Source organism: Pelmatolapia mariae, linkage group LG5, assembly GCF_036321145.2.
Source record: "Pelmatolapia mariae isolate MD_Pm_ZW linkage group LG5, Pm_UMD_F_2, whole genome shotgun sequence".
In the NCBI taxonomy this organism is placed as follows: Eukaryota; Metazoa; Chordata; class Actinopteri; order Cichliformes; family Cichlidae; genus Pelmatolapia; species Pelmatolapia mariae.
Window position 1 is genome coordinate 452,276 of NC_086231.1, and position 27,143 is coordinate 479,418.

Sequence of the window (27,143 nt, forward strand, 5' to 3'; positions counted from 1 at the left end):
CTTGACCATGTAGGGCCCTAAAGGTTAAAACCAAAATTTTAAAATGAAACCTAAAACTTACAGGCAACCAGTGAAGGAGGGCCAAAACTGGAGTGATATGAGATCTTCTGTTGGTGCCTGTTAAGAGTCGCGCTGCACAGTCTGAAGACGATTTAAAGCTAATTGGTTAAGACACGTAAAAAGACGGGAAGAAATAAAAGCATGCATAATCATCTCCAGTTCAGCCTTTTTCACCATTAGTCTGAGTTTTGAAATGTTCCTTAGATGATGACTGTGACTTTTATTTTCCACAGTTAACACAAAACACAGCTTTCAGCTTTTATTTTGGAGAGCTGAATGTAAACGTGCCTGTCTAATGTGGCTGTAAATAAAACAGGCACCACAGAAAGGTTCAGACATGTTTCACAGCATGTTTGACGCATTTGTTCATTAAAACATATTCAACACTCAGTGGGCTATATACTGAACTCAGGGGATAGAAACAAAGTATCGATTTGATACCAATATGGGCATCGGTTACTATGGGCTACTATCGATACTGGGTCCTTTCACCACCTCCAGTGTCTGAGCCGCTTCTATAAACGGACCGTGGGAGCTTCACGCTGATAAACACGTGGCACACTCGAGCCTGAGTTTCGTTTATGTAACGGAGATGCAGGAGCGAACAGCACCTCCTCCTGCACTCCCTGCCCGCGGCCTCCCGGAAATAGAGATTCGCGTCATAGGCGACGGTCCCCGGGCTGTCTGATGAAATCTCTCAGCGGACGGACGGACGGAGCGAAGCGGCCGTGGAAGCTGCTCTGTATTCGGAGACCGCAGCAGTATTAACGCCGGGAGGAGTCCGGAGAGCACCGCAGAGTGATTATAACCCGGAGAAGTGCTGCTTTGGTTCGAGTATTTGAATCCGTCTCCGCTTCCGGGGACCTAACCGTCAGGCTAACTAGCTGCTAGCGCTGAGCTAACGTGCTAAGCTAACTGGAGCACCGCCGCAGACAGAATGGCCCGTTGCTGGTCTCCACACCCGGTACTCTTCGTGTCTCAGCACTTAGGTTTCTCCACCTCCGTCCGCACAGAGTTCTCCACAAGAAAGAAGCACCACTGTCAGCAGAGCACCGCGGCCCGCGCCGGGCTCTCGAACCTCGGCTCCTCCAGCAGCTGTAGCCGGTGTGTGTGGCGGGCGGAGTAGGCGCGATGAGCTGTTGGATTAGCAGCTAACGTGCTAACAGCCTGTTCGTATTGAAGTTGTTCGCACATTAAACTGAGGACATGTTCAGAAATATGAGCGAAGAACGACGTTTAATGGGAGGGAGGAGCCCCTCCTCCTCCTCCATGCCCGGACTGGACAGCCAGGAAAGTTCGTGGATTGGCCTGCTGTCCAGGCCCGCGATGGCACTGGTGGAGAAAATCCGGAACCGAACTCTGAAAAGCAGCTTGGTTACCGAGGAGAGCGAATTTCTTAGCCCGCTGGAGGACGTGCAGCTCGGGCCTCCTCACCTGTCCTACCTGCAGTGTGAGCCCCGAGGCATTGGGGCTCTGCCGTGGCTCTCCGCGGACTCGCTACGGGAAATCGGGCTCCAGAACGGGGCAGAGGTGGACCTGAGCCTCTGCCAGCAGACCCAATTCAGATACCTGTCTTCGTTCCGGGCTGTTCTGGGCCACATGCTACTCAGTTCTCAGGAAGTAAAACCCCCCGGAGGGCAGAGCTGGTCCAGCAGGCCATGGTGGGACAGCTTCTGGGGGGGCAAGGAGTGCTCGGAGAGGGAGCAGCTGTCCCGCGGGATGCTGGGAGAAAATGCTGGAGCCAGCGACCACAAAGAGCAGCTGGCGAACAATGGAAGCCCCCCCACAGTCCAGAATGCTGTGGCAGACCGCCAGCTCAGCATCAGAGAAACACAGAACTGCTCAGGAGCCGCCGCAGCCTTACCCGTGACCCCCGAGCAGGACAATGGGTACTCCAGCCTGGAGGAGGAGCACCTGTCCGGCGTGACGTCTGCCAGAGCAGAGCCGCTGCCACCACAGGAGACTGAGGGGATGGAGGAGGTGGTGCTCGCCGTCCCTCAGTGCCAGAACAAAACTATCAACTTCATCATGGGTGGCCCCTGCAGCGAGGATGAGGACAGCCAATCAGAGGAGTCATCCTCTGATGATGACGACGACGATGATGATGATGATGGCTTTGACAGCGAGGGTTCCTCTGAGATGTCTGATGGCACTGATGATGATGGTGATGAGGATGATGACAGTGAGGCGGAATTGGAGGCGGAGCGTTTGTGGCGCTCTCTGTGCCACAGCGAGGACCCCTATGACCCCCGAAACTTCACTGCCCGCCTGCACACGGGTGTCACTGCACCTCGTGCCATCCCTGTCTCCACGCCACCATCCTCTGCTCAGTCCTCCCCCTCCTCCTCTCCTCCCTCCAGCACGGACACATGGGACGACTCGCCGTCTGCGAGCGAGGCGGACGAGGAGAGCCTCCGCCTGTGGGACTCCTTCAGCTCCTCCTCCGACCCCTTCAACCCACTCAACTTCCAGGCTCCTATCAGGACCCGTGAGTCTGCCACAGCGAGGGCCGGGAAGACCTCCGCCTACCGCCGCCTCCGCCAAGAGTCTCCACCCGAGTACAGGAAGGAGGAGGCGGAGGACCGGATGGACAGCGGTTTCTGTGACGCCTCCGCCCGGAACTGCAGCTCCACGAAAAAGGTGCGTTGGGAGAGAGTGCTGCTGGGGCGGGTCAGGTGGTTAAACCACTGAGAAAGGTATAGGTGAGGCTCACCTGAGGGACAGTCAAAGGGTCTTCAGATGACGACTCAGAGTTCTGTTAGTCACACCTGCAGACACACCTGCCCTGTGGGGTTTTAGGAACAGTCAGAGTGAAAGTGAAGCTTCAGTCTGTTCTTGGTTCAGGTTACTGCGGCTCGCTCTGCGTCAGGAGCTCATGAACAGGTGAGACAGAGAACGTGTGGAAAATAAAGTTTATTCAAAGTGAGCTGAAAGTTTCCAGCAGAAGAAATAAAATCTTCACGCTGCATACTGATCTCTCGACACAGCTGTAGCTTTTCCATGTTTATTACAGCAGATGCTGTTCAACCTGCTGACTTTCAGTGTTTATTCTCAGGTTAACACATCACATATTTAATTATTTAATTTAAAATATTTAATGAATCTCTTAACTTAGATTTGGATTTAAAAACAATTTTTAAAAAGTTATTGTATGGTTCTGCTGAATGTTTCTTCCTGTTAAAAGGGAGTTTTTCCTTCCCACTGTTGCAGAGTGCTCGCTCCGAGGCAGTTGTCTGATACTTGGGCTTTTTGTGTTCCTGTGGGTATTTACCTTCCTTAAACATGCTGATTTGAACATGGGAGTCTGTGGCACTGACTCGCTGCTGGAGCCTCTGCTGGCCGTCAGAGGAACTGCAGCTGAGAAGTCTCTGACAGTAAACATGAGTCAGACAGCAGTAAGCTCCGCCTCCTGTGGGTTTGTTTGCTTCGTGGAGAGACATGAGGAGAAACTGGATCTGTGAGCTGTAATTAGAACAGACGGCAGCTCGGAGCTTTATTTACTCAGTACTAAACTGGCCGTGTTTACAAACTCCCAGTTCAGCCTTTACCCAGAGTTCCCAGCAGGTTGTCCGGATAGCTGTGATGGTCAGCCAGCCCACATCTGGGCCATGAACTCAGAGACGCTTTTTTCGCCCCTGAAAGCCAAAAACACAGCGCCATGATGGTTGAACGACTTATCCCCTGTCAGGTCTTAATGAAGGACGTCTAATGTCATAACGTTTCCCATCAGATTTCAGCTTTACAGTCAAACGTCCTTCAAACATAATAAAAGCCTGAAACTCAGTTTGACCCAAAGATTTAATCAAACCCGACGATTCAGCTGGTTCAACTTATCCCCGATACAGATGTAAGGATGTAGGGAGTGAGACAGTTGAGTCGTCTGAAGCTGATTTGTTCCTGGAAGTTTCAGTGACCTGATGACCTTTGACCTTTCTTTGTATTACTGAGCTGATGTTGTTTTCTCCCTCTCTTTTCTGTCAGGTTCGTTTCTGTGATGATGTGGAGGAATTCTTTGCCAGCTGTGGGGAGGAGGAGGAGGACCGGCGGGGCCCGTGGGAGGAGCTTGCCCGAGATCGCTGCCGCTTCCTGCGGCGCTGCCAGGAGGTGGAAGAGAGCATCGCTTACTGCCTGCAGCCGCAGCACCGCCACCGCGTGTATGAGCAGCTTGCCGCAATAAGGCGTGTTCGTCAGGGTGTTTGTCTGACGGCGGACCCGAGGCCGAGCCCAGCTCCACTGTGAGGAAGAACGCCGCTGGGTTCTTCAGTGTTTCTGAGCTCTGAGCCTCATCATCATCAGCTTCCTGCTTCCTACCACAAACCCATGAGCACCACAAAAGAAGAAGAGAGGTCCAGACGCTCCACGTCTGGAAACCCTATCAGTGTTAATGTGTCCGAGCAGTGAGGATGAGGAGGATGATGAAGGCTCCCGCCTCTGATTAACCAATAAAAAGTCCCCGTCTGCAGCAGCTGTGCGTCCAGCTGTTTCCAGTGTTTTCACTCTGAAACCAAAGAAGAAGAGTTTGTGTGTGTGCGTGTTTGTGTGTGGGAGAGTTCACCTGTCACATGGGCAAACCTCCCCCAGACTCATTGATAATCGATACTGAGTTTTCCTGATCACTGTGTATTAACCCTGCGTGTCCAGCCGGAGGCGCTCTTGCTCCCTCTCCTTGTAATTCAGACTGGACAGAAACAGCTGTCACGTTGGAGGCGAGGCCCCGCCCCCTCAGAGCATTCAGCGGTCAGAAACATTGACACTGTGGCAGATGTTCCAGATGTTTCTGTGACTGACAATGAGGAGGAGCGCTGCCTGAACTGTTTGGCGTTATTTTAGCGAGAGAAGCGTTTTATTTTTCTAGCGGCGTGTTTGCCGAGGACTCGTGACCATTGATCGTCTCACAGACTAAATATCAATCTAAATAAATCCAATATTTAATGATCGCACACGGCCTCCTGTCATTCTCCTCACACCTGCACACACCTGCCCAGCTGTCAGCTGCAGTACCACTGACAGCCTCCAGGTGGTGGTAACAACAAGCTTCCTGATTTGTGTTCAGGGTGGATTCTGTTATAAAATGTCACACAGGCCTACGGACCAATCAGCTGCCAGGTGTCTTCCTCACACCAATCACAGGCAGTGAAAAACATTTGAATTTCAGTTTTGTGGTTGCTGAGTGTCGTGATCTGTCTGTAGGCCTGTGTGGCTGACCTTTAAATCAGGGAGAGGTCGCAGGTATTTATTAGTGATACTGAGACATTGGTCTGATACTGAGTACACAGCATCAGTATTACAGACACCAGTACAGATACTGTTAACCTGTAATGGCAGCTGATGTTGGGGAGAGCAGTGTGTCCTGATTCATGAAAAGAATCGTAATCAAAGTGCAAATTCTGAACACATTTCACTGACCATTATATCACTGTGACTTTTACTTTCCACAATAATGACTTAACACAATAAAACACACCTCTCAGCTTTTATTTTGAAGAGCCGAATGTAGACTTATGTCTCTAATGTGCTACAGGCTGTAAATAGAACAGGCACCACAGAAAGGTTCAGACAAGTTTCTCAGCATGTCTGATGGATATTTGTTCATTGAAACATAATCAACACTCTGGGCTACATACTGAACTCAACAGGATAGAAACCTGTTGCACTAGTATCAGTCCAACAATGATAACAGCGTTGGCATTGATACTGTCGACGTTTGGTTCGATCTGCCCACCTGTAGTGTCAATCACTGATTTCGGGGTCAGTCATTAAAAATAATCAGCACAAGCAGCGTCTGCAGGGTCGTAGATGGAGCAGGAAATCCCACGCTGTGCACCCTGAACTGCCCGATGTAATAAACATGTCAGTAAAGGGTTGAATCATTGTCGGGAAATTCAAAGAGACACACACTTCACTTCTTACACACTGCAGATTTTATTGATCCGAGTTGTGAAAGCAAAAGAGAGAACGCTTACAGCTTGAGGTGAGAGTTCAGCATGTACGAGCAGGTGATGCAGCCAGACACACACAGGTACTCAACAGCTTTCATCATTTCTCATCTAATGTTCTAAAATTTTCTTAATTCAGATCAAACTGAGGTTATTGTACTCGGCCCTGAAAATCTTAGAAATATGGTATCTATGGTAGCATGTCTTTATCCTGTCTTCCTTCTCTCACCCCAACCGGTCGCAGCAGATGGCCCCGCCCCTCCCTGAGCCTGGTTCTGCCGGAGGTTTCTTCCCACTGTCGCCAAAGTGCTTGCTCATAGGGGGTCATATGATTGTTGGGTTTTTCGTTTTCTTGTCTCATTGTTGGGTCTTTAAAGCACTGAGCATTGAGGCAAATGTTGTTGAGATTTAGTGCTATATAAATAAAACTGAATTGAAAAATGTAATTATTATTAATTAATAATAATTAAATAATATTTAATTATTGTGTTTTAACAATTTCTGTTTTATTCATTTTAAAGTTTGATTTTATTGTGCAAATGTATAAGGTTTAGTTTTACTTTGGTTATATGTTTGAGAATATTCTGCCAGATTGTTTCCCTGCCCAACACTGGCTGATTGACTTAACTGAGTAACCCAACAGCAGGCATGAGACCCAGTCTGCATCTGGAGGTTGGTTGCAGAAGGCCAGTCAGCAGCCATGATGTGGTGCGCCAGGTGTAATAATTAAGGAGATTTGGAGACCTCGAGAGAAGAGAGCACTGGAGTAAACAAACTCGAGTTGGGGATGTCAGGGTACTAAGATTAAGCCAGCCCTGTAAGTCTTCCTTTGGCGTGATGACCAGTGTCGGGCAGTGACTGTACACGGCTGTGTCCTTCAGAGTACTGCCACCATTGTGCCATTAGAGCCACTGACAGAGCAGACCTGGAAGTGTCATCAGGAGAGAGCTGCTATGATCAGGGAAGCACTGCTGCTCAGCTGAGGACTCGCTGGTAGGAACCGAGGAAAGCCGAGCTCCCAAACAGTCGCTGAATCTCAGCCTTCAATGAATCTTGGATTCAGGGTAACTAACCACTTGCCAGCCTGCGCTGTTGCTTTTGTCCTTTTTTAAACTTTTCTCTGCATTTATTGTTTGGAACTTCCTCTCAGTGATACTGTTTTCGGAATAACGTTAACTTGCCATTTTTAGATCTTGTGTTTTATTATCTCTACTAGTAGAGGTACCTTTAGTACCTTTACTCTGTTTTATGGGCTTTTATTGAGGGGGGATTAAAACTGTTTTATAAGTAATTATCTGTTACGTCCTTTCCCCGGCTGTAACACTGCTCTCCCCTATGTAACCTAAATTATTCAAATAAAATCAGTTCCTAGGTTCATTTAAGCCTAGGTGGCATTGTCAGAGTTAACCAGTAATCAGTCATTACCATGTTTTGACACATTCATGGACTTTCTTTATTCACAAGATGAGAAGCTGGGACAGGCAGGCCACAACACCCTGAACTGGTTCAGAGGAAGAAGGATGGATGGTAAACAGTTCAGATGATGCTGTTTTAAATGCCACAGATTCTTCCTTTAACCAGAGGTGGCAGTAGTCCACACATTTGTCACTACAGAGAAGAAGAAATGCTACGGTTCATGTTCTCTACTAAACTAAAGTGGAAAAAGTCCAGGCTCTGAAAACAATATTCTTACGCAAGAGTACAAAGTTTATTTCAGCTCTAATTCTAATGTCGCTCAGCTTGAACCTTCGTTATGTGGAACACAAACAGCGAAGAAGAAAGACTCGGTCTGTTTGTGTTTCCCTGCCACCACAGCTGAACATGGGTACAGTCAAGGGTTCAACTGGGATTGATCAGGTGGGGAAGATCAGGTGTAGCGGCTCAGCGTGGGTAAAAAGGGACCAGGATTTCTGTTCAGGCTGTGGTCAGCTGACCTGCTGCTGCTGCTCTTTATGGACTTGCTGGACTTTTCTTCCTGTTCAAAGGGACGTTTTTCCTTCCCACTTTCGCCAAGTGCTTGCTCATAGGTGGTCATCCGATTGTTGGGCTTTCTCTGTATTAGGGTCTTTACCTTACGATATAAAGGAGCTTGTGGAGACCGCTGTTGTGATTTACATGACTCAGGTCAACAACATGTGAGCTGATGAGCCGTCACAGCTGACTCCAACCCTACAAATGTGCACTTCAGCTAGTCAGTATCTGCTGCCCTCGATGTCACCTCACACCCCAGCACAGTGACACTTTGCTGATGTATATCTGTTGTGACGGCAGATGCAGGTTTTACACACTATGATTATGTAGCTTGTGTTTGATTACTGGGAAGAGGTTATTTCTATGTTGCTTAGAGCTGCTTTGCCTACACCTCTCTCTAGGTAGCACACACAGAGGGAACCAGTAGCGTTAATGGAGCTCTCATCGACAAAATGTCGGTGCGACGTTGATTATCACCGCTTCATTGAAGGTTTCCTCTTTGACTAGCAATGCATTAGATAGCAGGAGTATAGTTTTCCTATTGAAATGTCTTGACTGAAGCTTAACAATAGCCTCAGGCGGACCTTGTTAATCGAGGCAACATCTAAGCCAGTCTTCAGTTGTTTCTCGCTCATATTGCGAGAAACAACTCCCAAGCCAGTCTCGGAATTTATCAGGTTTGAATCATGTATATTTTAAGGTATGCTTGGGTGCCTACCTGGAACCTCCCCCATGCTAACCAATCCTATCTCGCATTGTGCATGCCATGAGTCCATCTTAAACCCGGAGGTATCGAAAAAAACAGAAGAGTTGCCAGTCGCTATCCAGTTACACTACTCGTGCGCCTCAAATGATCTCCAAGCTACTCAGAGCCTCCCGTGTGCATCACACAGAGCGAGAAAAAGCGTTGGAGAAGCAGAGGTAAACGACGTTGTCCCAATCTCTTGGCAACAAGCATGCTACATCAGCACTACCAAATCCCTCTCTGTGTGGGTCGTGCAGAGAGCGGCAGAACGTAGGCAAAGCAAACCTAAGCGATGGAGAAATTACCTCTTCATAATGAGCAAACATGTGATTCTGCTATGTAGGAGCTACCACCACTGATACAGTGCATAGAGGCTAAGTCGGCAATACCTCACTACGCTGTGTTGGATGGGACGGAGATGGAGGGTGCTATCTGGGACTGACCATGAACCTCACAGCTGCTCTGCACCCATCCACCCGTCCTTACCTCTATCTAACCCAGGGCTGGGGAACCTGCAGGTTTTAGACCTCACCCTGGGTCAACACACCTGAAACAATTGATGAGTTCATTCCCAGGCCCCTGGAGAACTTCGAGACATGTTGAGGAGGTCATTTAACCATTTAAATAAGTTGTGTTGGATCAAGAACACATCTAAAACCTGCAGGACACCAGCCCTCGAGACCTGGAGTTCCCCACCCCTGATCTAACCGCTCTTCTTCTCCTTTCCTCTTTCTTACATTTTTCTTCATTTCTGAGTGAACTTCTCTCTCGTGATGGGAAATACAGCGTCTGGACCTTTAGCTAGCAGACTCACTGTGTGACAAGCTGCACACAAAGAGTTTGTGTGTTTCTGAACTCTTAGAAATGCTGCATGTGAAATTACCAGACACTTGAAAAACATTACTGCCTTTATGCTCACTGCTCTTCTGTAGTAGTTGAAGTCTGCACCATAAACACTCTTCTGGATCATTCTGGCCCACTTTAACTCCTGAGTTTAGCGATATAATTGATGCATATATGATACACCAAAAGGGTTGTCTTTAAGCGCTATTGTTTTGGAATCTGGAAGAATCTGGAAGTATAAACTTCCTCCAGATGTCTTTAACTGAATGTAACAAGCCTGTTTGACAGTTTAAGACATAAAAAGTTCAGATATTTCTGCTAAAATGTGGGGAGTAAAAGTAAAAAGTTGTCAGAAAAATAAATATTCAAAGTAGAGATACCTGAAAACTGTATTCCTGCTGCACTTTCAAGTACTGTAATGTAGTACTTATACTTTGTTACGATGTTCCTCCTGTAAATCTACACTTTGCTTTTCATCCATCTCAGAAAAATGAAGTTGTTTTAAACTCTGATTAAACAGTGCAGGATGTTTCCAAGGTCATCTGCATCCACACCTCTGTTACCATAAAGTTCTCACCCATCCACAATACAGTGAAATGAAGCCGGCTCAAAACCTTTCCCTCCATGCTCAAACTGGGACCCATGTGACCCTTAGCAAGTCACGTGACAACAACGCTCATGACCATAAGGAGTTCAGTGGATGAACATCTTCATAAAGCAGAAAGACTTCCTGCTGCCTTCGTTTAGAACACGGATGGATGCCAGACTCAGTTTTGGTAACGATGTGGATAACGTGTGCGGGATACTCAAGGGAGAAACAAATCGTGCTCCTCGTGTTCTGGTGGTGATGGACGGATTGTGGTGACCACGTTCCTGCTTCTGCTGCACCTTCAAACAAAAGGGTTGTTGATAAACTCGAGCTCTGATGCCAGGTTCAGACTGCACGGCATCCACCTGACTGATGGAGGCCTCTGTAATGTTGTGTGACTCCCACTCTCCTCCTGGCTCCTCCTTCTTGATGCCATCACACAGGTGAAGAACAGCAGCATGTAATCTGTCTCTGCAATCAGCTGATGCGAGAAGCGTCCTGCAGTCTGAACCCGGCAGTGGAAAGAGTACTTCAGTGTGACCTTATGGTGGTTGTTTAGCAGGTGAAGGTCTCCGCCTCAGCGCTGCAGTCTAGGCCCGGAGACGAGGTGCTGGGCGATACCCCTCCACTGTGCCTGGTGTCCTCCAGCTCCACTAGGCCCTGCAGATATTTGATGTACCTGATGGCGGCCCGCAGCGTCTCCACCTTGCTTAGGCGCTTGTCGGCACTCTGACCTGGCAGGTGGTCTCTCAGCTTGGCGTAACCCTGGTTGACACACTTTACCCTCTGACGCTCCCGCTCATTTCGTTTCTGGATGAATGCCGGCTCAAATGGACACTCGTAGACGCTGAAGTGTCCGTGGTGGTGAAAGGGGGTCAGATAGGGCAGGATCCCAGGGCCAGGGCCCCTCAGAGGACCTCTGTAAAGGCCAAGGCCAGTGGGGTCCATGCCGGACGGGTAGAGGAGGAAGGGGACGGAGTTGGAGAGAGAGTCTGAGTGCTGCGAGATGCTGTGATCCTCAGAGAGTCCAGCAGGCGGAGACACGCCGAAGCTCAGGTTCGAAGATCGTTGTTCGATTAACGGAGGAGAGAAGGCAGAGCTCATCGTGCAACCTGGCTGAGCAGTACCTGATCCGAACTCCCAGCTGGATCAACAACAGTCTTCAAATACCACCTCAAAGACGGTCAATCACCAGCACGCAGAGATCTGAGGAGACACAAAAAGACAAATTCAGCTTTAATCCTGAATCTAACAACCTGAAAAGCCACACAGGTGAGTTCCTGGACTGCTGGACCCTCCAGCAGAGGGTCCAGCAGTGAGTCAATCCCCATAGACTTACATTTTAAAATGTCCAACGTTATAGCAGAAACAAACATGTTTGCAGCCTGAAACAAAAACTGTTTTGGTCTTGATGGATAATTTCATGCTGTATTAAACTTTTGTTACAGAATAAAAATAAGAGGAAGAGTTCACTATATGCTAATGACACCGTTTTATATTCTGGAGACGACTTTAACGATTCATCTGGAGTTAATATCACGAGTCAAAGAAAAATAATACAAGTGTATGGGGAAGAATGGTTTTCTAACTTACCTGGAATATGGCTTAAAATTTGCATTATTAGGGGTGTGGCCTCTTTGACTCACCTGTATGGGTCGAACTGTGATTGGTCAAAATTAATGATGAGAAATTTGAACCTGATATTTTGAAGAATATATAGGAAGTCTTGAAAAAAAAAGGATGAAAATCACATATTCTGATTTCTGAGGACTTCTCAGATCTCAGAGGCATCAAGGAAAAATAAATATTTCTGACATTCTGGATCATCAGGATTAAATTAGATAGTTATGATATGAGGAGGAGTTTGGACATAAAAAAACCACGTGTGCAGTCTATCGATCTTTCAGATGTGCTGATTCATAACATTTAGACTAAATCATGAACCTGGAGATACTCAGAGGACCATACATCTGTGTGCTGCTCTGTGGGAAGAACATCTAAATCTAAAACAAATCTGTTGTGTGTTGACCTTGTTTTATGATGGACTTCATGGTCACGTTGAACTTGAGCTGATGATCAAAGCCTGAGTATAAGGTATTTGTAAGACTGCACATCTGGAGCAACAGCAGCTTTGTTCTTTGTTACTGGGTGTGTAATTTTTGTCCAGAAATGAGATGATCCACGTGTTAAACACATGAGACGATCTGATGGATCAGAATCACTGATTTGAAATCAGGATGAACTTCAGGTAAACTGAGTGAACTCAGGAAGGTTTTCAGTCTTACTTAAAAAAAAAAAAATCTTCTTGCTTTTTACTTGGTTTGGTTTTTCAAAGCCTGCTTTGGATCTAAAATAATCAAAGTCTGGAGACCACGCCCGATGGAGCCGGTCTAATCCAGAGCTGAACTCCAGCACGGAGACAGCTACTTTTTATGTTTAAATTAGTTTCCAGAGCAAGTTTACCTGTTTAAGATTTTCTTTGTAGTTTGAATTAATGTCACAGTTAAACTGGGCGTCTTTAAAAGTTCAGAGCAGGTTTAAACTCTGCATTCAGGGGAACAAAAGCACCAAAACCTTCATGAAGAGTCTGCGTACGTGAATAAAGTGATGAAAAACAGGTTTTCTCCGTATTTTAAATACGTAAATTAATTTCAAGGTTTTTTTTAGTCTACATGTTGTACAAAATATTTTTTACATTCATCTTTAGTTTTAGTTTTTATTCTGACAGCAACACGAAGAACCGCTGTGCCCACGTTTAGTCCCAGTCAGTGAACGCAGCACCAGATCAGCTCACACACACACTCACTGGTTTCCAGTAACACTCTGACACCCTTTCTGGGAGGAAATGTGAGAACTTTCCTCTTAAAACTGAGATTTCTTCCAAAAAATAAAAAGTGAAAGACAATTAAAAACAAAACAGTGGAGACTACAGCTGCACACATTACAAACACCATCATTTAAACTGCACAGTGTGTGTGTGTGTGTGTGTGTGTGTGTGTGTGTATGCATGATGTGATTAGTCGTGTCTTCATCTCACCTTCAGGTGCAGCTGCGCTCCTTCCTCCTCGAGCTTCACAGGAACACTGAGTGCACGATGTAAAGCTGATGCTTTACCTGATTCTGCCTACTGAAGCCCCGCCCACTACAGGTGTGTACAGGGTCATTAGGTAAGAGAAACTGTAGAGAAACCAGCGTGCTGCATCTAGCGTCACCTTGAGCCGATTAACTCGCAGCTCTGAGGTCAGATTAAGGTGAAAACGAACGTCGCACACTTCCTGTGTGGAAAATGTTGAATTTATCATCTTTCTTTTTTTTGGGTGGGGTGGGGGAGTTCACTCAGGTGACGCAGGTTAAATCTGCTCTCCGCCGTCTCTTTTTTCTCTCTGGCTGAGAAACATCAAAGACAGAAATGAGTGTTTGCAGTTTCCTCTTCCTAAATCCTGCACTTCCAGATGAAAGGCGTCAGCGACACACGCCCTTCCTGTCATCACACATCTCATCACACAGCACACGCTGATGACTGTTTACACGCACACACACACACCTGTAACCTGAGCTGCTGTCTGAGAGTTTCCTGAGCCTGTGTTCACCTTCACATGAACGTCTCTGATTGTTCATCACACAGAGACCTGTTACCTGTGAGCCACAGACAGCCGTCAGACTCACCTGAGACGTCTGTGTTTGTCCGAGTTTGGCCACAACTGGAGAGCAGAAGTTTCTGACTCGATGATCTGATGGTTCCAGATCTGAAGGATCTGCGAGCACAGTCAGCTCGATAAGTTCTCTGGTGAAGAAAGCAACTTCAGTGCTTCCTTTGTTGCCTCCTTTAGCTGAGGAGACACTGAGCTTCCTCTGTGAAAGCAGCGAAGACAACAGCGTCTCACGAATGAAGAAGCCTTGAACATGACCGACAGGCCTGAACCTTAAGCTACAGCTGAGGCAAAAATCTGTCAGAATAAAGATCATGAGCTTTACTAAAATTCAATTCAGTTTTATTTACAAGGCACCAAAATGACTGACCGGGAAAGTCTATGCCAGGGTGCTGGAAAGACGAGTTCGTCTGTTAGTCAAACCTCGGATACCGAAGGAACAACGCGGTTTTCGTCGCGGTCGTAGAACACTGGATCAGCTCTTTAACCTCTCGAGGAGTTTGCCCAACCAGTCTACATGTGTTCTGTGGACTTGGAGAAGGCATTCGACCGCGTCCCTCTGAGTGTCCTGTGGGAGGTGCTCTGGCAGCATGGGGTGTTTGGCCCATTGCTACGGGCCATTTGATCCTTATACAACCGTTGCAAGAGCCGGCAATTCAATTCAGTTCCACCACTTAGCATCGGCTTTCACCAGGGTGGTGAATCTCATCTCTGCTTTTTGCAGATGATGTGGTTCTTTTGGCTTCGTGTGGTGATGCCCTCCACTGGAACGGTTCGCAGCCGAGTGTGAAGCGGTGGGATTGAGAATCAGCATCTCCAAATCTGAGGCCATGGTCCTGAGCTGGAAAAGGGTGGAGTGCCCACTCTGGGTCAGGGATGAGTTCCTGCTCCAATTGGAGGAGTTTAAGTATCTCGGGGATCTTTTTCACGAGTGACGGGAGAAGGGAGCCAGAAATCGATGGATTGGTGCTGCAGCTGCAGTGATGCAGACGCTGAACCGGTCCATCGTGGTGAAGAGAGAGCTGAGTGTAAAAGCAAAGCTCTCATTTTACCGGTCAATCCAGGTCCCTACCCTCACCTATGGTCGCGAGCTGTGGGTAGTGACCGAAAGAAGGAGATCGTGGACACAAGCGGCAGAAATGAGCTTCCTCCAAAGGGTGGCTGGTCTCTCCCTTAGAGATAGGATGAAAACCTGAAGAAAGGCAGGAATCGCCTAAATGTTTGGGAAAGGCATTCCAGATGTTTTCTGCTTCATCTGTTCCAGAAACAGTTTTTTTCAAGATATATTTATTGAGCAGTTCACATGTTTGTATGACAATGAAATTTACAGTATCAGATAGCTCCTCTGTTTTTTTACATTAACATCACATCACATAACAAAATATAACAAAACATTACATAATATGGTACAATACCCTCCCACACACCCACAGTCCCAGCTGTGCAGCTCGTTTGTCATAATGAGAAGCCAAAAAACTATAACTGCTGGTTACAGCTGCAGACATGTAGGGACAGTCTGTCACAGAGAGTATATCGTATTCGCTCCAGATTTAATGTATTTGCCAGCTCATTAAGCCAGAGCTTTAAGGGGGATGCATCTCTCTTCTTCCAGTGAGTGAGAATAAGTTTCTTTGCAATAATAATACAGTAAGCTATAAAACGTCGCTTTGCACTGTCTATTCCCACAGTATCATTAAAGATGCCCAGAATAATTGTTAGTGGATCAGGGCTCAGCTGCACATGAAGAATTGAAGCATTTTTTTAACCTTGGGACAAAAAACAAAACTGTGGCTTAACGTATCTTTAGCCAGGGAGCATTTCTCACAGATAGGAGAGCCCTCAGGGTATATTTTATTTAACCTTTCTCTTGAAAAGTGTAGACGATGTAAAGCTTTAACCTGAATCAAGCAGTGTCTTGCATTCTGGATATTCTGCAAATACCTTCCCATCCAGATTTAGCAAGGAGATGGGACGATAAGAACCAACATCCTCAGCATTCCTACTTTTTTATAAATGACAGTTATAATTTCCTCTGTAAGGGTGGGAGGGAGGACTTTATCTACTAGAGCTTCAGTAAATGTTTTATGCAGGTATGGGCACAAAAACCTCACTAAAATTCACTGGGATGCCATCTGGTCCAGGAGCCTTATTGATTTTACTTGAAGCAGTTGCCCTCTTGATTTCTTCTGTTGTTATTTCTGAGTTTAAGTGTGCGAGTTCATCCTCCCCTCGGTTTGGAGAAGTGCAGCTATCCAAGAACTTTTTCATAGAGTCACAATCTATATTTTGTGTAGTGTATAAATTTTGATAGAATTGGAAAATATTGATTGTTAATGTCTCTGCGATCCGTTGAAGCCTCACCTGCATTATTCTTATTTTATGAATTGTACGGTCTTGTTCTTGTTTCCTAAGTTGTCTTGTTAGTATTTTATATGGTTTGTCACCAAGCTCAAAGTATTTCTGCTTGGTGTACAACAAAGCTTCACTGATTTTTGCTGAGAGTAGATTATTATATTCATATTTATTCATATACAAAGTGTAGCAGGCTTAGTTTCCGAGTTGTCATTTACATCCAAATACAGAGAGATCTGCGTTTCCAAATATTCATGAAAATCCTTCTCGCCTAACAATAGAGGGTGCAGCCACCATATTTGCTGCGGTCTAGTTGCATTTTGGATGTTTAAGGTTAATGTGACAGGGGAGTGATCCAAGATGACAATATTGTGATAATTTGTGTCAGTGACATATGGCGTTAATTTGGCATCCAAAAGAAAGTAGTCAATTCTACTACATGAATTATGCCTAGTTGAAAAGAAAGAGTAATCCCTACCAGTGGGGTTTACAGTTCTCCAAACAGCAGACACATTTGAATTTTCAATAACGGTGTTAAGAAATGCACTGGAGTTGTTCCTGACCTGCTTAGTTAAAGAAGATCTGTCGAGGTAGGGGTCCAACACACAGTTAAATTCCCCACCAATGACAAGGTTTGTTTGGGATGAGTGCCATCACTTTTTTGAAGAAAGATGGACTCCACATTCAGGGCGTATATATTCAGTCGAGTGAGAGGTATAGAGAACAATCAAATAGCGTCTGTCTGATATTGTGCTTTTATGTGCAAATGGAAAACTCTTTGTCATCATAGCTGCACCTCTCGCTTTAGCAGGGAAGGTAGAATGGTACACATTCTCAATCCACCTACATTTTAATTGTATATGAAAATTATCCTTTAAATTAGTTTCCTGCAAGAACACAATATCCCCAGTGTTTTAAGATGAGAAAGAACTTTCCCTCTTTTAACTGGATTATTTAAACCTCGCACATTCCAACTAACGAAGGTTACATTCCTACTGCTTTGTAAGCTTGCATTATTCCAAGCAGCCATAGGGAGTGTTGTTATCTGGCTCTGCAGTATTTAAAGCGACAACGTAACAGCTGGGCGTGGGACCCACCCTCCCCTCCCTACTAACCCCCCAAACAAACATTAGAAAAAATAGATATAGATCAATAAACACGAATATGAACTATGGCTGCATATATAAAAATAAAACAGGCAGTGGTGTGAAAAAAACTACGGGAAGCACTCACAGTAGGTAAAATAACAACCAAAAAGTCAAATAGATTAAAAAACAAAAGAACAACACAATATAGTGTTACTGCTAACCTCTGTTAACCTAGTAACTCTTACCTTCTAACTGACAGCTCGTCAGTAGTAATAAACGCTCCGTATTCACATTTAAGTGGAATATAAATGGACAAACACACAGCCCTGTGTCAGCGTCATAGATATATCCTTGCTTTTTAGTTCTGCAGGGTATACCAGTCCGTACCTGATGTGGCTCTGGGTTTGGCAACAGGGGGAGGGAAATCTGGGAAGATGTTTATTTTAAACCCACTGTGCGTCAGGTTCCTGTTCTCTGCAGCTTTCCTCCGAATTTTCTCGCGAACATGGTAGTAGTGCAATCTCAAGACGATAGGCTGAGGAGGATCACTTTGTTTGGGATGTTGGTGATTCACTCGATCGATAAGCGGCTTCTCCTCGAGAAACAGTACCTCCGCCAAATGTTGTGAAACAAACTCAGTCATCTTGGGTCCCTTTTACATTATTCCTCCTGGAGCGTGCCTCAAGATCTTCACATTTCTCATCTAACTTCTTTAACTCCGTAGACAAACGCTCCACAGTGGCCTCGAGAGTGGCGATGGTGTCAGAGTGGTTTGAGGCACAGTCCTGCAGTTCAGTCAGAGTGTTGTCGTGCCCGGCCACGTCGCTTTTTATGTCCGAAATTGAGGCCTGGACGCTCTGGTTCAAGGATGACATCTCTGACCATCAGACTTTCTTTCAGAAGCCATTTAGCTCGTCCATGTGGGCAGCTGTAAGTTTCAGTCAAACCTGGAGATGTCAAACTGGTTTCACTGTGGACAGAGATGCTGGTGTTCTAACAGTTTCCAGTTTGTGGAGCTGTCATGGCCCTGGATCTTGGATTAAGTTTTGTTTTGGACGTGTTATTTATTTCTTTGAAAGTATAAGAGCATTATGTTGTAGTTTCTGAGTACGTTACTTTCCAGATTTATAGTTCTTGATTTTGGGTTTGTTTGCGTTTGTCTGTCCTGGTCTCACCTCCGTGTTTTGTTATCCTTTCATGTCTGCGTTTGTAGTGCTGTTGCTGTGTTTTCTCACTTCCTGTTCCCATGATCATCTCTCCATGTTTCGTGTCCTTTTCTCCCGGTCTGTCTGGTCTTCATGTCTGGTCTTTATCCCCAGTCTTTGTGAGTTCAGGTTTTATTTTGATAGTCAGTGTGTAATCATCTGATGACATCACTCGGCTGGTCTGGGACCACCTCGGTGTTCCCCCAGATGAGCTGGAGGAGCTGGCTTGGGAGAGGCTGCCTCCCCATGACCTGGTTCCAGGTAAGCAGGAGAAAAACCTGCTGAACTTCCTGCCTGTGCTGAGGTTTCCAGCTGTTACGTGCTTGGAAAGAAACAACCTGAACATTAAAAATCAAGAATGAAAAACAGAAAAACCAGACTTTAAATTCAGTGGTGAAAAAGTGACATTTTAAATGTCTTCAAGCTCCTGCAAAGCTTCAAGTTTTAGAAGAACCTGTTGAGTTTTATATGCAGGTTCTTCTGACTGCGCAACCAGAGACGACTTCAGAGCAAACACAGCTCGGTAAACTGCTCCTTGCCCCTCTGCCCACAGCACTCACGCATTCTCACTGGACACCTGCATCATTGTCCACTGTATTCACATTAAAACACTGGAAACTGAAAAATCAGAATAATACGTTTATTTTTTCAGAGTTCCTTCCGCCTGCTTTACAGGCAGCATTTATCCTAAAAACCACCTCCATCACCTCCACCTTTCAGTTTCCACATACCCATCAGACGCTCGAGTTGTCTCAGCTGGGTTTGGGCGGGAGATCATGTGACAATCGACTCCGGAAACCGGACATAGTTTTCCTGCCAGCATTGAAGCTGTGGATTTATTAGTATTTATGTATCAGCTCTTTCCCTTGGCGTTAATAATCTGCCGACCATGGATGCCTCAGCTTCCACGGATGACTTGATATCTCACTATAACAACAGACTCATCATCCTCTTGGGTTCTCAGAAAACTCGAGCCTGTTCCTTCTCTCGCTCTGACCCCTGGTATTCAGCTGAACTTCGCCAACTCAAACTTTTTGGACGCTGCCTTTAGGAAAACTGGACTTCCCTTTCATAAGGAAATGTATCTCAGTCATATCTAACCTATTCTATTCTATTCTATTCTATTCTATTCTGTTCTGTTCTGTTCTAAATGTGTTTGTCTCTAAAGCACTTTGGTTCAGCTTCAGGAGGCTGTAAATAAAACAGATGTGACAGTCACCACAGGTATGTTTCAAACTGCATGTTTGAAGGAAAGTTTGTTCATTTCCCCCAAAAAACTAAACACAGTTCAGTGGGCTACATACTGAACCTAAGGATAGAAACAAAGTATCGATGTCACCAGCTTTGGTGTCGATACAATATTTAATTTTTAAGGTACCTCTAGTTTCTTCGTCCTAATCAATCTCTCTCTCTCTCTCTCTCTCTCACACACACACACACACACACACACACACACACACACACACACACACACACACACACACACACACACACACACAGCTAAGTCACAAATAAAACAGGTGTGTGTCACATCAAAGATGAAAAATTAAAGCTGCTGCACATGCAGAGACGTGATGAAGATTTCATCAGACCTCTATCAGCTGCTCTATTATTACAGCGTGCATGCACACACACACACACACACACACACACACACACACACACACACACACACACACACACACACACACACACACACACTTATCCCCTCTGATGAGCACTCAGGTTGAACTGAAGCCACTAAACACACACGTTTTCAGAAAACAGAGGATATTTCCAAAGTCCCTCCCATCTCCTTTTCCTACGGTCGGCGAGCTGGGAATTCAAACAAGCTTACATTGTCTCCTCGTAGTGTGACCTCAGGTATCCGCTGTGCTGAAACTACAATGTGCAGAAGATGAACAACAAAATGAAACACATTTTGTAGTTTAACAGCTGCTGTGAAATACTATAAACGTATCAGCTGAGGTGGCAACGTACAGAGATTCTGTACTTAAGTACACGTTCTGATATTTGTTGTAAATGAACCAGGACAGACCACACGACCTTTTTATGCTTTTCAGCATAATTTTCACTTTTATTTACGGTTCACATGTTCGGCTGCAGCTCTACAGACCGACACATACACCACAACAACAACAATCAGGACCTAGTTCAGTCTTTTATGTCAGCGAGGCGTGATCGCAGATGCCGTGCAGGTGCATCTGCCTCCCCTGCACCGGCACCGCAGACCACGCCCCGCCACACTTGTGGTAAAAAACACTGCAGTAAAAACTGAAAAACTGATTCAACTGTTTTACTCAAGTAAAAGTGAAAAAGCAAATTTACTCTGAAATGTACTCAAAGTAAGAAAGTAAAAAGTATCTCCTTGAAGAATAAGTCCACCCTCATTTAACTGATCAAACACACACATCCACAAATGTGCAATAACACTAAGTGCAATAATCTTTTCTGGCATCGTTGTATTTTTACTCAGTTGTATATAGCATTTTTATCTTATTGTATATTTTATTCTATTTTATTCTAGTGTATATAGTATTCTATTTTATTCTATTCTGTACAGTTGTGTACTGTATTTATTCTTATTTTATTTTATTCTAATTTTTGCTTCATAACTTTTGCACTGTCCACTTCCTGCTGTGACAAAACAAATTTCCCACGTGTGGGACTAATAAAGGTTATCTTATCTTATCTTATTTACATGCACAGGTAAAAAGACCTTCTGCTATGTTAATATAACACAAAAGTAATATTAGTGCATGAGAATACAAACAAGTCTAAGTTCTAATTGTGGTTGTAATGAAGATATTCAGCTTGGATCTGTTATTTCACACACAAACTAACCTGCTCAGTGTTTTCATGCAACATTTGAATAACACAACGTTATTATACTTGTGCGTTTTGCAGGACGTTTCACAATACAAAATTACATCATTTATCAAAATCCATCATATACAGATGCAGTATGTCATTACACTGCATGTAATCTTTAATCTGCAGTTCATCAAGCAGTCCTTATCTTTAAGCATAACCTTTTCTTACACCTTTCCCCATCTCTGAGTGAAATAAGCAGCTGGACCTTTATCAGCAACACACTGTGAGACAAACTGCACATAAACAGTTTGTGTGTTTGCTGATGTTTGTTGAGCTGACGTTATTCCCTTTCTTCTGTAGCGCCAGCTAGAAATAGAACATATGGACACCTGCTCTTGTTCTGGCCTACTTTAATATATTAACTAAATATAGTATAATATAAGCTAAAATATAAACGCCATAGATGATACTGATGAGCCTAAAGTCACGAGCCTGTGTTGAAAATGTTAGGAGTAGAAAGTACAAATACTTGAGTACAGTAACAAAGTATTTGTACTTCATTACTTCCCTACACTCTACATGGAAAATTAAGTTATAATTTCCACGATCTGTGCCACTTTGTTTATTACGTTGATGTTTTCAGTCATCTTCAGCTGACTCTTTGCTGTGAATTATGGGATGGTGTTTTCTCCTCTTCTTTGTAAAGATGCTCCAGAGTCTCCTCGGCTAAAGGAGGCAATAAAGGAAGCATTGAAGCTCCCTTCCTTAGTCAAAGTCAAAGTTATTTATATAGCACATTTAAAACAAGTGCTGTACATTTAAAATAATCAGTAGACATAAAAACAGAAAGATGCGACAACATTTAAGAAAAGAAGCAAAAAATGAGAAAATCTGAGTATGAAATAAGACGAATAAAGGAAGAAAGAACTGATTCTGATTTAAAAGCCAAGAAATAAAAGTGTTTTGTTTTTTTGTTTTTTAAAAAAAAGGGTTTTAAAAGTGTCTGATGTTGGGGAGATCCAGCTGTGAAGGAGATGTCACAGCAAAGACCTGATCTCGTCTGTGCTTTAGTCTGGACCTCAGGACAGCCGGAGCATCCGCAGGCCTCAGTGATCTTGCAGGAGTGTACCAATTTAAAAGATCAGAAAGCTATGAGGGTGCTAACCCGTGCAACGCCTTGAAAACGAATGACAAAATCTTAAAGTCAATTCAAAAACTGACTGGCAGCCAGTGTCAGGATGCTAGTGTGGGGGATATGTGGTCTCGCTTACGTGTGCTGGTTAATAACCCTGGTGCAGCAGTCGGCTAGCTGATGACAGACTGACACCCAAATAAAGACCTGGACTCTCAAAGTCTCTGAAACAGTGTTTAGAGAATCACTAACAATCCTCAAAGCACAAGCCAACCAAGACAGACTTTTAATTCATTTGAAAGCCTGATGCTTAGCCTCGTCCACCCCAGCTGTAAAACTCACAAACCAGTCTTACTTGTTATCATCTATCGTCCACCTGGGCCTTACACAGAGTTTCTCTCTGATTTCTCAGACTTTTTATCTGATTTAGTGCTCAGCTCTGATAAAATAATTATTGTGGGTGATTTTAACATCCATGTAGATGCTAAAAATGACAGCCTCAACATGGCATTTAATCTGTTATTAGACTCAATTGGCTTCTCTCAAATCCATGGTAATGTTATGGCCGGGAGGCCAGACCAGGACAATGAACCCAAATGCAGACAAAGATGGAGGCACTGGTTATACATGATAACAGAGGTTTTTTTACAGACTGTGATATAAAACTTAGAATGTCAACCATGGACCGTGAACTGAAACGTGGAGCATAAACTGAGAGCTATGAGGCAGTTTTAAAGTACCAGGTATATGTAATTATTTTGCTATTAGAGACCTGAAGTATTCATTCCCAACCATGTGGCTCAAGTTTTAGTTCCGTTGTTGTCTCTAATGAACTATTGTAGCATTTCCCTCACTCTCTGGGCTGCTAATGTACCCTTTCCCCAGACTGCGGTTCATCCCATCCCAATAGCAGACGAAGCTGCGCGCTATTCAATGTTCCCCACTGCCATGTCCACAGAAAAGCCACATTTCCGCAGCTCGAGTAAAGGCCTGGGGACAGAAGCAATTCACGGTTAAGGAGGTTTGAAATATATTATAAGAAAGATTTGTCTTCCTTTCCCTCTACAGACCGAATATTAGAATGTTGTTTCCTCTTGAGTGGGACTCCAGCTCCATCAGCTTTGACCGTAGAACTTCATGCTGCTCCAGGCAAGTAGTTGATACCTCAATAGCCTCTGCCGACAATTCCTCCATTCACCCTAATCATTTCCACTTCAGCTACATGGTCAGACAAGCTTAGCATATCTCTCACAAGTGTATCGAGTTTGGAGTTGATCTTGTGACCCAGGTGGTGAATTTCTTATCTTAATCTGTCATTCTCCTTTTTCGGATCTGTTTATAATTCATTACGGGCCTCGTTATATCCGTTGAGTTACTGGTTCCTCCAGTGCTCTGTTGCTCTGTACTTGTCATTGTCACGGTCAGGTGGGTGGGAATGGAAAGAGAGGACCAAAACAAAGGATGAATGGGGCGGAGTCTGAAACAAGTGTTCAGGAGGGCAGCCACGTGGTCAGTAGCATCACCAGAGCTTATCTGGAGGCCGGCCGCAAGGCCAGCAGCGGTGCCAGCGATGATCCACTGTAGACCAGTTGAGGTTGCTGGTGGTGCAGCTTGGCGCAGACCTCTGGCTTAGACAGAGCAGGACCAGCAGGTGCAGAAACCTACGCTGGGCTGTGCATGGATCACAGCAGGCTCAGGTGGCTCTAGCTGGGGGTGCGCGTAGCTTGCAGCAAGCACTGGATGCTGCAGATGGAGCTCAGGTTGAGGACTGGGTCTTCTGTCCCTTGAAACCATTACAGGTGGAGGAACTGGCCGAACCTGAAGGTACAGGTGCAGGGACGTGTTGGGTCCTGGCCGCCCTCAACCTAGGAGCAGGGACAGGCGCAGGAGCTAGCTGGACACCAGCTATACCCACCCGAGGAATAGGTATGGGTGCAGGAGTGGACCAGGTCTCAGCTGCCCTTGCCCTGGGAGCAGGCACAGGAGCAGGTGACAGCTGGATACTAGCTGCCCCAATGACAGAGCTAGACTGAAAACACACACGAGAAGTCGATGATGACGAGCCAAGGAACCGTGGGAAACTGAGGGTTTAATAGACTGGATAATGATGATGAATGGAAACAGGTGCGAACACAGCTGAACTAGATCTGACTAATGACACAGGAAGTAGAACTAAACATAACACATACAGACAGATGACTAACACAATAAAACAGGAAACATACATGGGAACTAAACGGTGACAAAGTCCAACTGAAAAGCTATGAAGCCAGATAACACACAGCAATGAGTTAAACTGCAGGAATGTCTTAAAGACATAAAGACCTGGATGGCCGCTAACTTTCTGCTTCTTAATTCAGATCAAACTGAGGTTATTGTACTCGGCCCTGAAAATCTTAGAAATATGGTATCTAACCAGATTCTTACTCTGGATGGCATTACCTTGGCCTCCAGTAACACTGTGAGGAACCTTGGAGTCATTTTTGACCAGGACATGTCCTTCAATGCACATATTAAACAAATATGTAAGACTGCTTTCTTCCATTTGTGCAACATCTCTAAAGTTAGAAATATCCTGTCTCAGAGTGACGCTGAAAAACTAGTTCATGCATTTATTACTTCCAGGCTGGACTACTGTAATTCATTATTATCAGGAAGTCCTAAAAACTCCCTGAAAAGCCTTCAGTTAATCCAAAATGCTGCAGCAAGAGTCCTGACAGGGACTAGAAAGAGAGAGCAGATTTCTCCTGTATTGGCTTCCCTTCATTGGCTTCCAACCAATCACAGCAGATGGCCCCGCCCCTCCCTGAGCCTGGTTCTGCTGGAGGTTTCTTCCTGTTAAAAGGGAGTTTTTCCTTCCCACTGTCGCCAAAGTGCTTGCTCATAGGGGGTCATATGATTGAATAATACATACTTTCTGTATGTATTATTTTAGGGTCTACCTTACAATATAAAGCTTCTTGAGGTGACTGGTGTTGTGATTTGGCGCTGTATAAATAAAATTCATTTGAGTTGAATTGAACTGGAAAGTGATCTTGAGCAAGTCTGTTCACTTCAACAACAAAACTAGAAGCCCCAAACAGAGTTTTGATTAATTTTAAAGCCTGACGCTGAGCCTTGTTCACTCTAGCTATTGTCCACCTGGGCCTTACTCACAGTTTCTTTACCTAATAACCTTTTAACTTGATCGTTTTTAAATTACCTCCACCAAGGTGGTTTTGTTTTTGGTGGTGTTTGCATGTCATTCTCTCTGTACACACAATAGCCAGAAAAGTTTAAAATAAATAGTGATAAAACTGTAGGGCTGTTTTCAAGGTTTCAGTTAAACTCCAAATACAGGACTCGGGAAGTGATCAGAGTAACTTAAAAGCAGCTTTATTGCTGAAACTCATGTAATTACAACAGGAAAACATGTAAAACTAGGAATAACAGAAAAACTTAATGGCATGAGAAATACACTAAGGAGACACACAGCTCTCTATTTACAACTGTTCTTTGTAGGTATGTAAACCTTCCTGTAGGCTCCCAAAAATATCAATCTGTTCATCTGGACCCAACATTTTCAGTGGGAGAAGCGTTTCATCATCATCATCATCAAGTGACTTCTTCAGTCTCAGCTGACTGCAGGTTTCCAACCTTATAAACAGGACATTTGCATGATAACTGAAACCGTGGGCCGTGAGGTCAGTTTTCATGATCATTAATATGCAAATGTGCATGTTAATGATCATGAAATATGCAAACTTTGCAAATATGCAAAATCAGTTTATCAAATAAAATCAGTTGTTGATCAGCTCAGTGTGACTGACAGATGATCAGAGGTGCAGAGTTTTTACTGCCGAGTGAAGGAGCAGCCAGTAAAGGAGTAGATAAGCGCTGCAGCATCTACATCATAAAAGGAGACCAGACCCTCCTCACAAACACCCCCACCTTCTCAGGACCAGACTGAAGAGAGAGACAGACTGGAGGGCTAGCATTTCTCAGCCACACAGTCCAGAAACCATGTCGAGGACTCACTGTGAGTTGACCCTTCCTGTTGATCGACTCTGTGGCCACTCCTAGGTCCCAGGCTGTCTTTCCTTTAACCTGAACCTCAAAGTAAAATCTACCTGAAGAGAAACTCTGCTCTCCTAAAACATTAACACACTGAGAAAATCTCTCTGGGTTGTCTGAAAGATTTTTCTTCACATTACTCTGATACACTTGTTTTCCATCATCAGACAGGATGAGTTTAGGATGAGCTGTATCAGGATCCAGAGTCACATCCACTGCATACTGCTGGACAATGTTCCCTCTAAGCTGCGCGCGTGCGCAATTGCGCACTGCTGGCACGGTCTCTGCGCAGAAAAAATCTGCGTTGCGCACAAAAAAAAAATCTAACCTGAATTGAAATTAAAGTAAATATGTTAACAATTCTGTTTTGCAGTGTTAGTCAGTAAGTGACTGGCTGCTCCCGTATGGGATTAGAATGATGCCACCTTATCCCATAGTCCAGCCAGTGATGCATTCACATTCGTATATAAGCAGCTAATCAACGTGGTTGACAGGCTATGACAGCGTCCTTATGTGCCGACACCGGTGTTTTAGCTAGCAAAGCGGCGTGGCTGATGTGGAGTGAAGCCACGTTAATGACAACGTGTACAACCATTGGAGATGTGAGCAGGACAGACGGAACGACTGAAGGAAAAAGTGTGGACTTTATACCAGTTTTTAAATTGTGTTGATCGGCCACGTAAAACCAGAGTTATGATAAAAATA

At 44.8% G+C, this 27,143-nt stretch overlaps 2 protein-coding genes across 2 annotated transcripts; one reads left to right on the top strand and one right to left on the bottom strand.

Annotated features, from left to right (window-relative positions):
- Positions 1-368: 368 nt before the first annotated feature.
- On the top strand, positions 369-5,000 carry LOC134627320 (protein phosphatase 1 regulatory subunit 15B). The gene is made up of 2 exons (XM_063473288.1): positions 369-2,700; positions 4,042-5,000. The coding sequence occupies exons 1-2, from the start codon at positions 1,267-1,269 to the stop codon at positions 4,297-4,299; spliced, it is 1,692 nt and encodes a 563-aa protein (XP_063329358.1). The 5' UTR covers positions 369-1,266; the 3' UTR covers positions 4,300-5,000.
- A 5,699-nt stretch (positions 5,001-10,699) lies between these two features.
- Positions 10,700-11,248, bottom strand: LOC134627444 (achaete-scute homolog 5-like). Its single transcript, XM_063473512.1, has one exon. The coding sequence runs from the start codon at positions 11,246-11,248 to the stop codon at positions 10,700-10,702; it is 549 nt and encodes a 182-aa protein (XP_063329582.1).
- Positions 11,249-27,143: the final 15,895 nt, after the last annotated feature.

What these genes read in the sequence shown, in the direction of transcription:
- LOC134627444 (XM_063473512.1), bottom strand. Translation starts at nt 11,248, where the DNA reads ATGAGCTCTGCCTTCTCTCCTCCGTTAATCGAACAACGATCTTCGAAC.
- LOC134627320 (XM_063473288.1), top strand. Translation starts at nt 1,267, where the DNA reads ATGTTCAGAAATATGAGCGAAGAACGACGTTTAATGGGAGGGAGGAGC. An exon ending in ACTGCAGCTCCACGAAAAAG is followed by an intron (nt 2,701 to 4,041) that starts GTGCGTTGGGAG and finishes CTTTTCTGTCAG; the next exon opens with GTTCGTTTCTGTGATGATGT.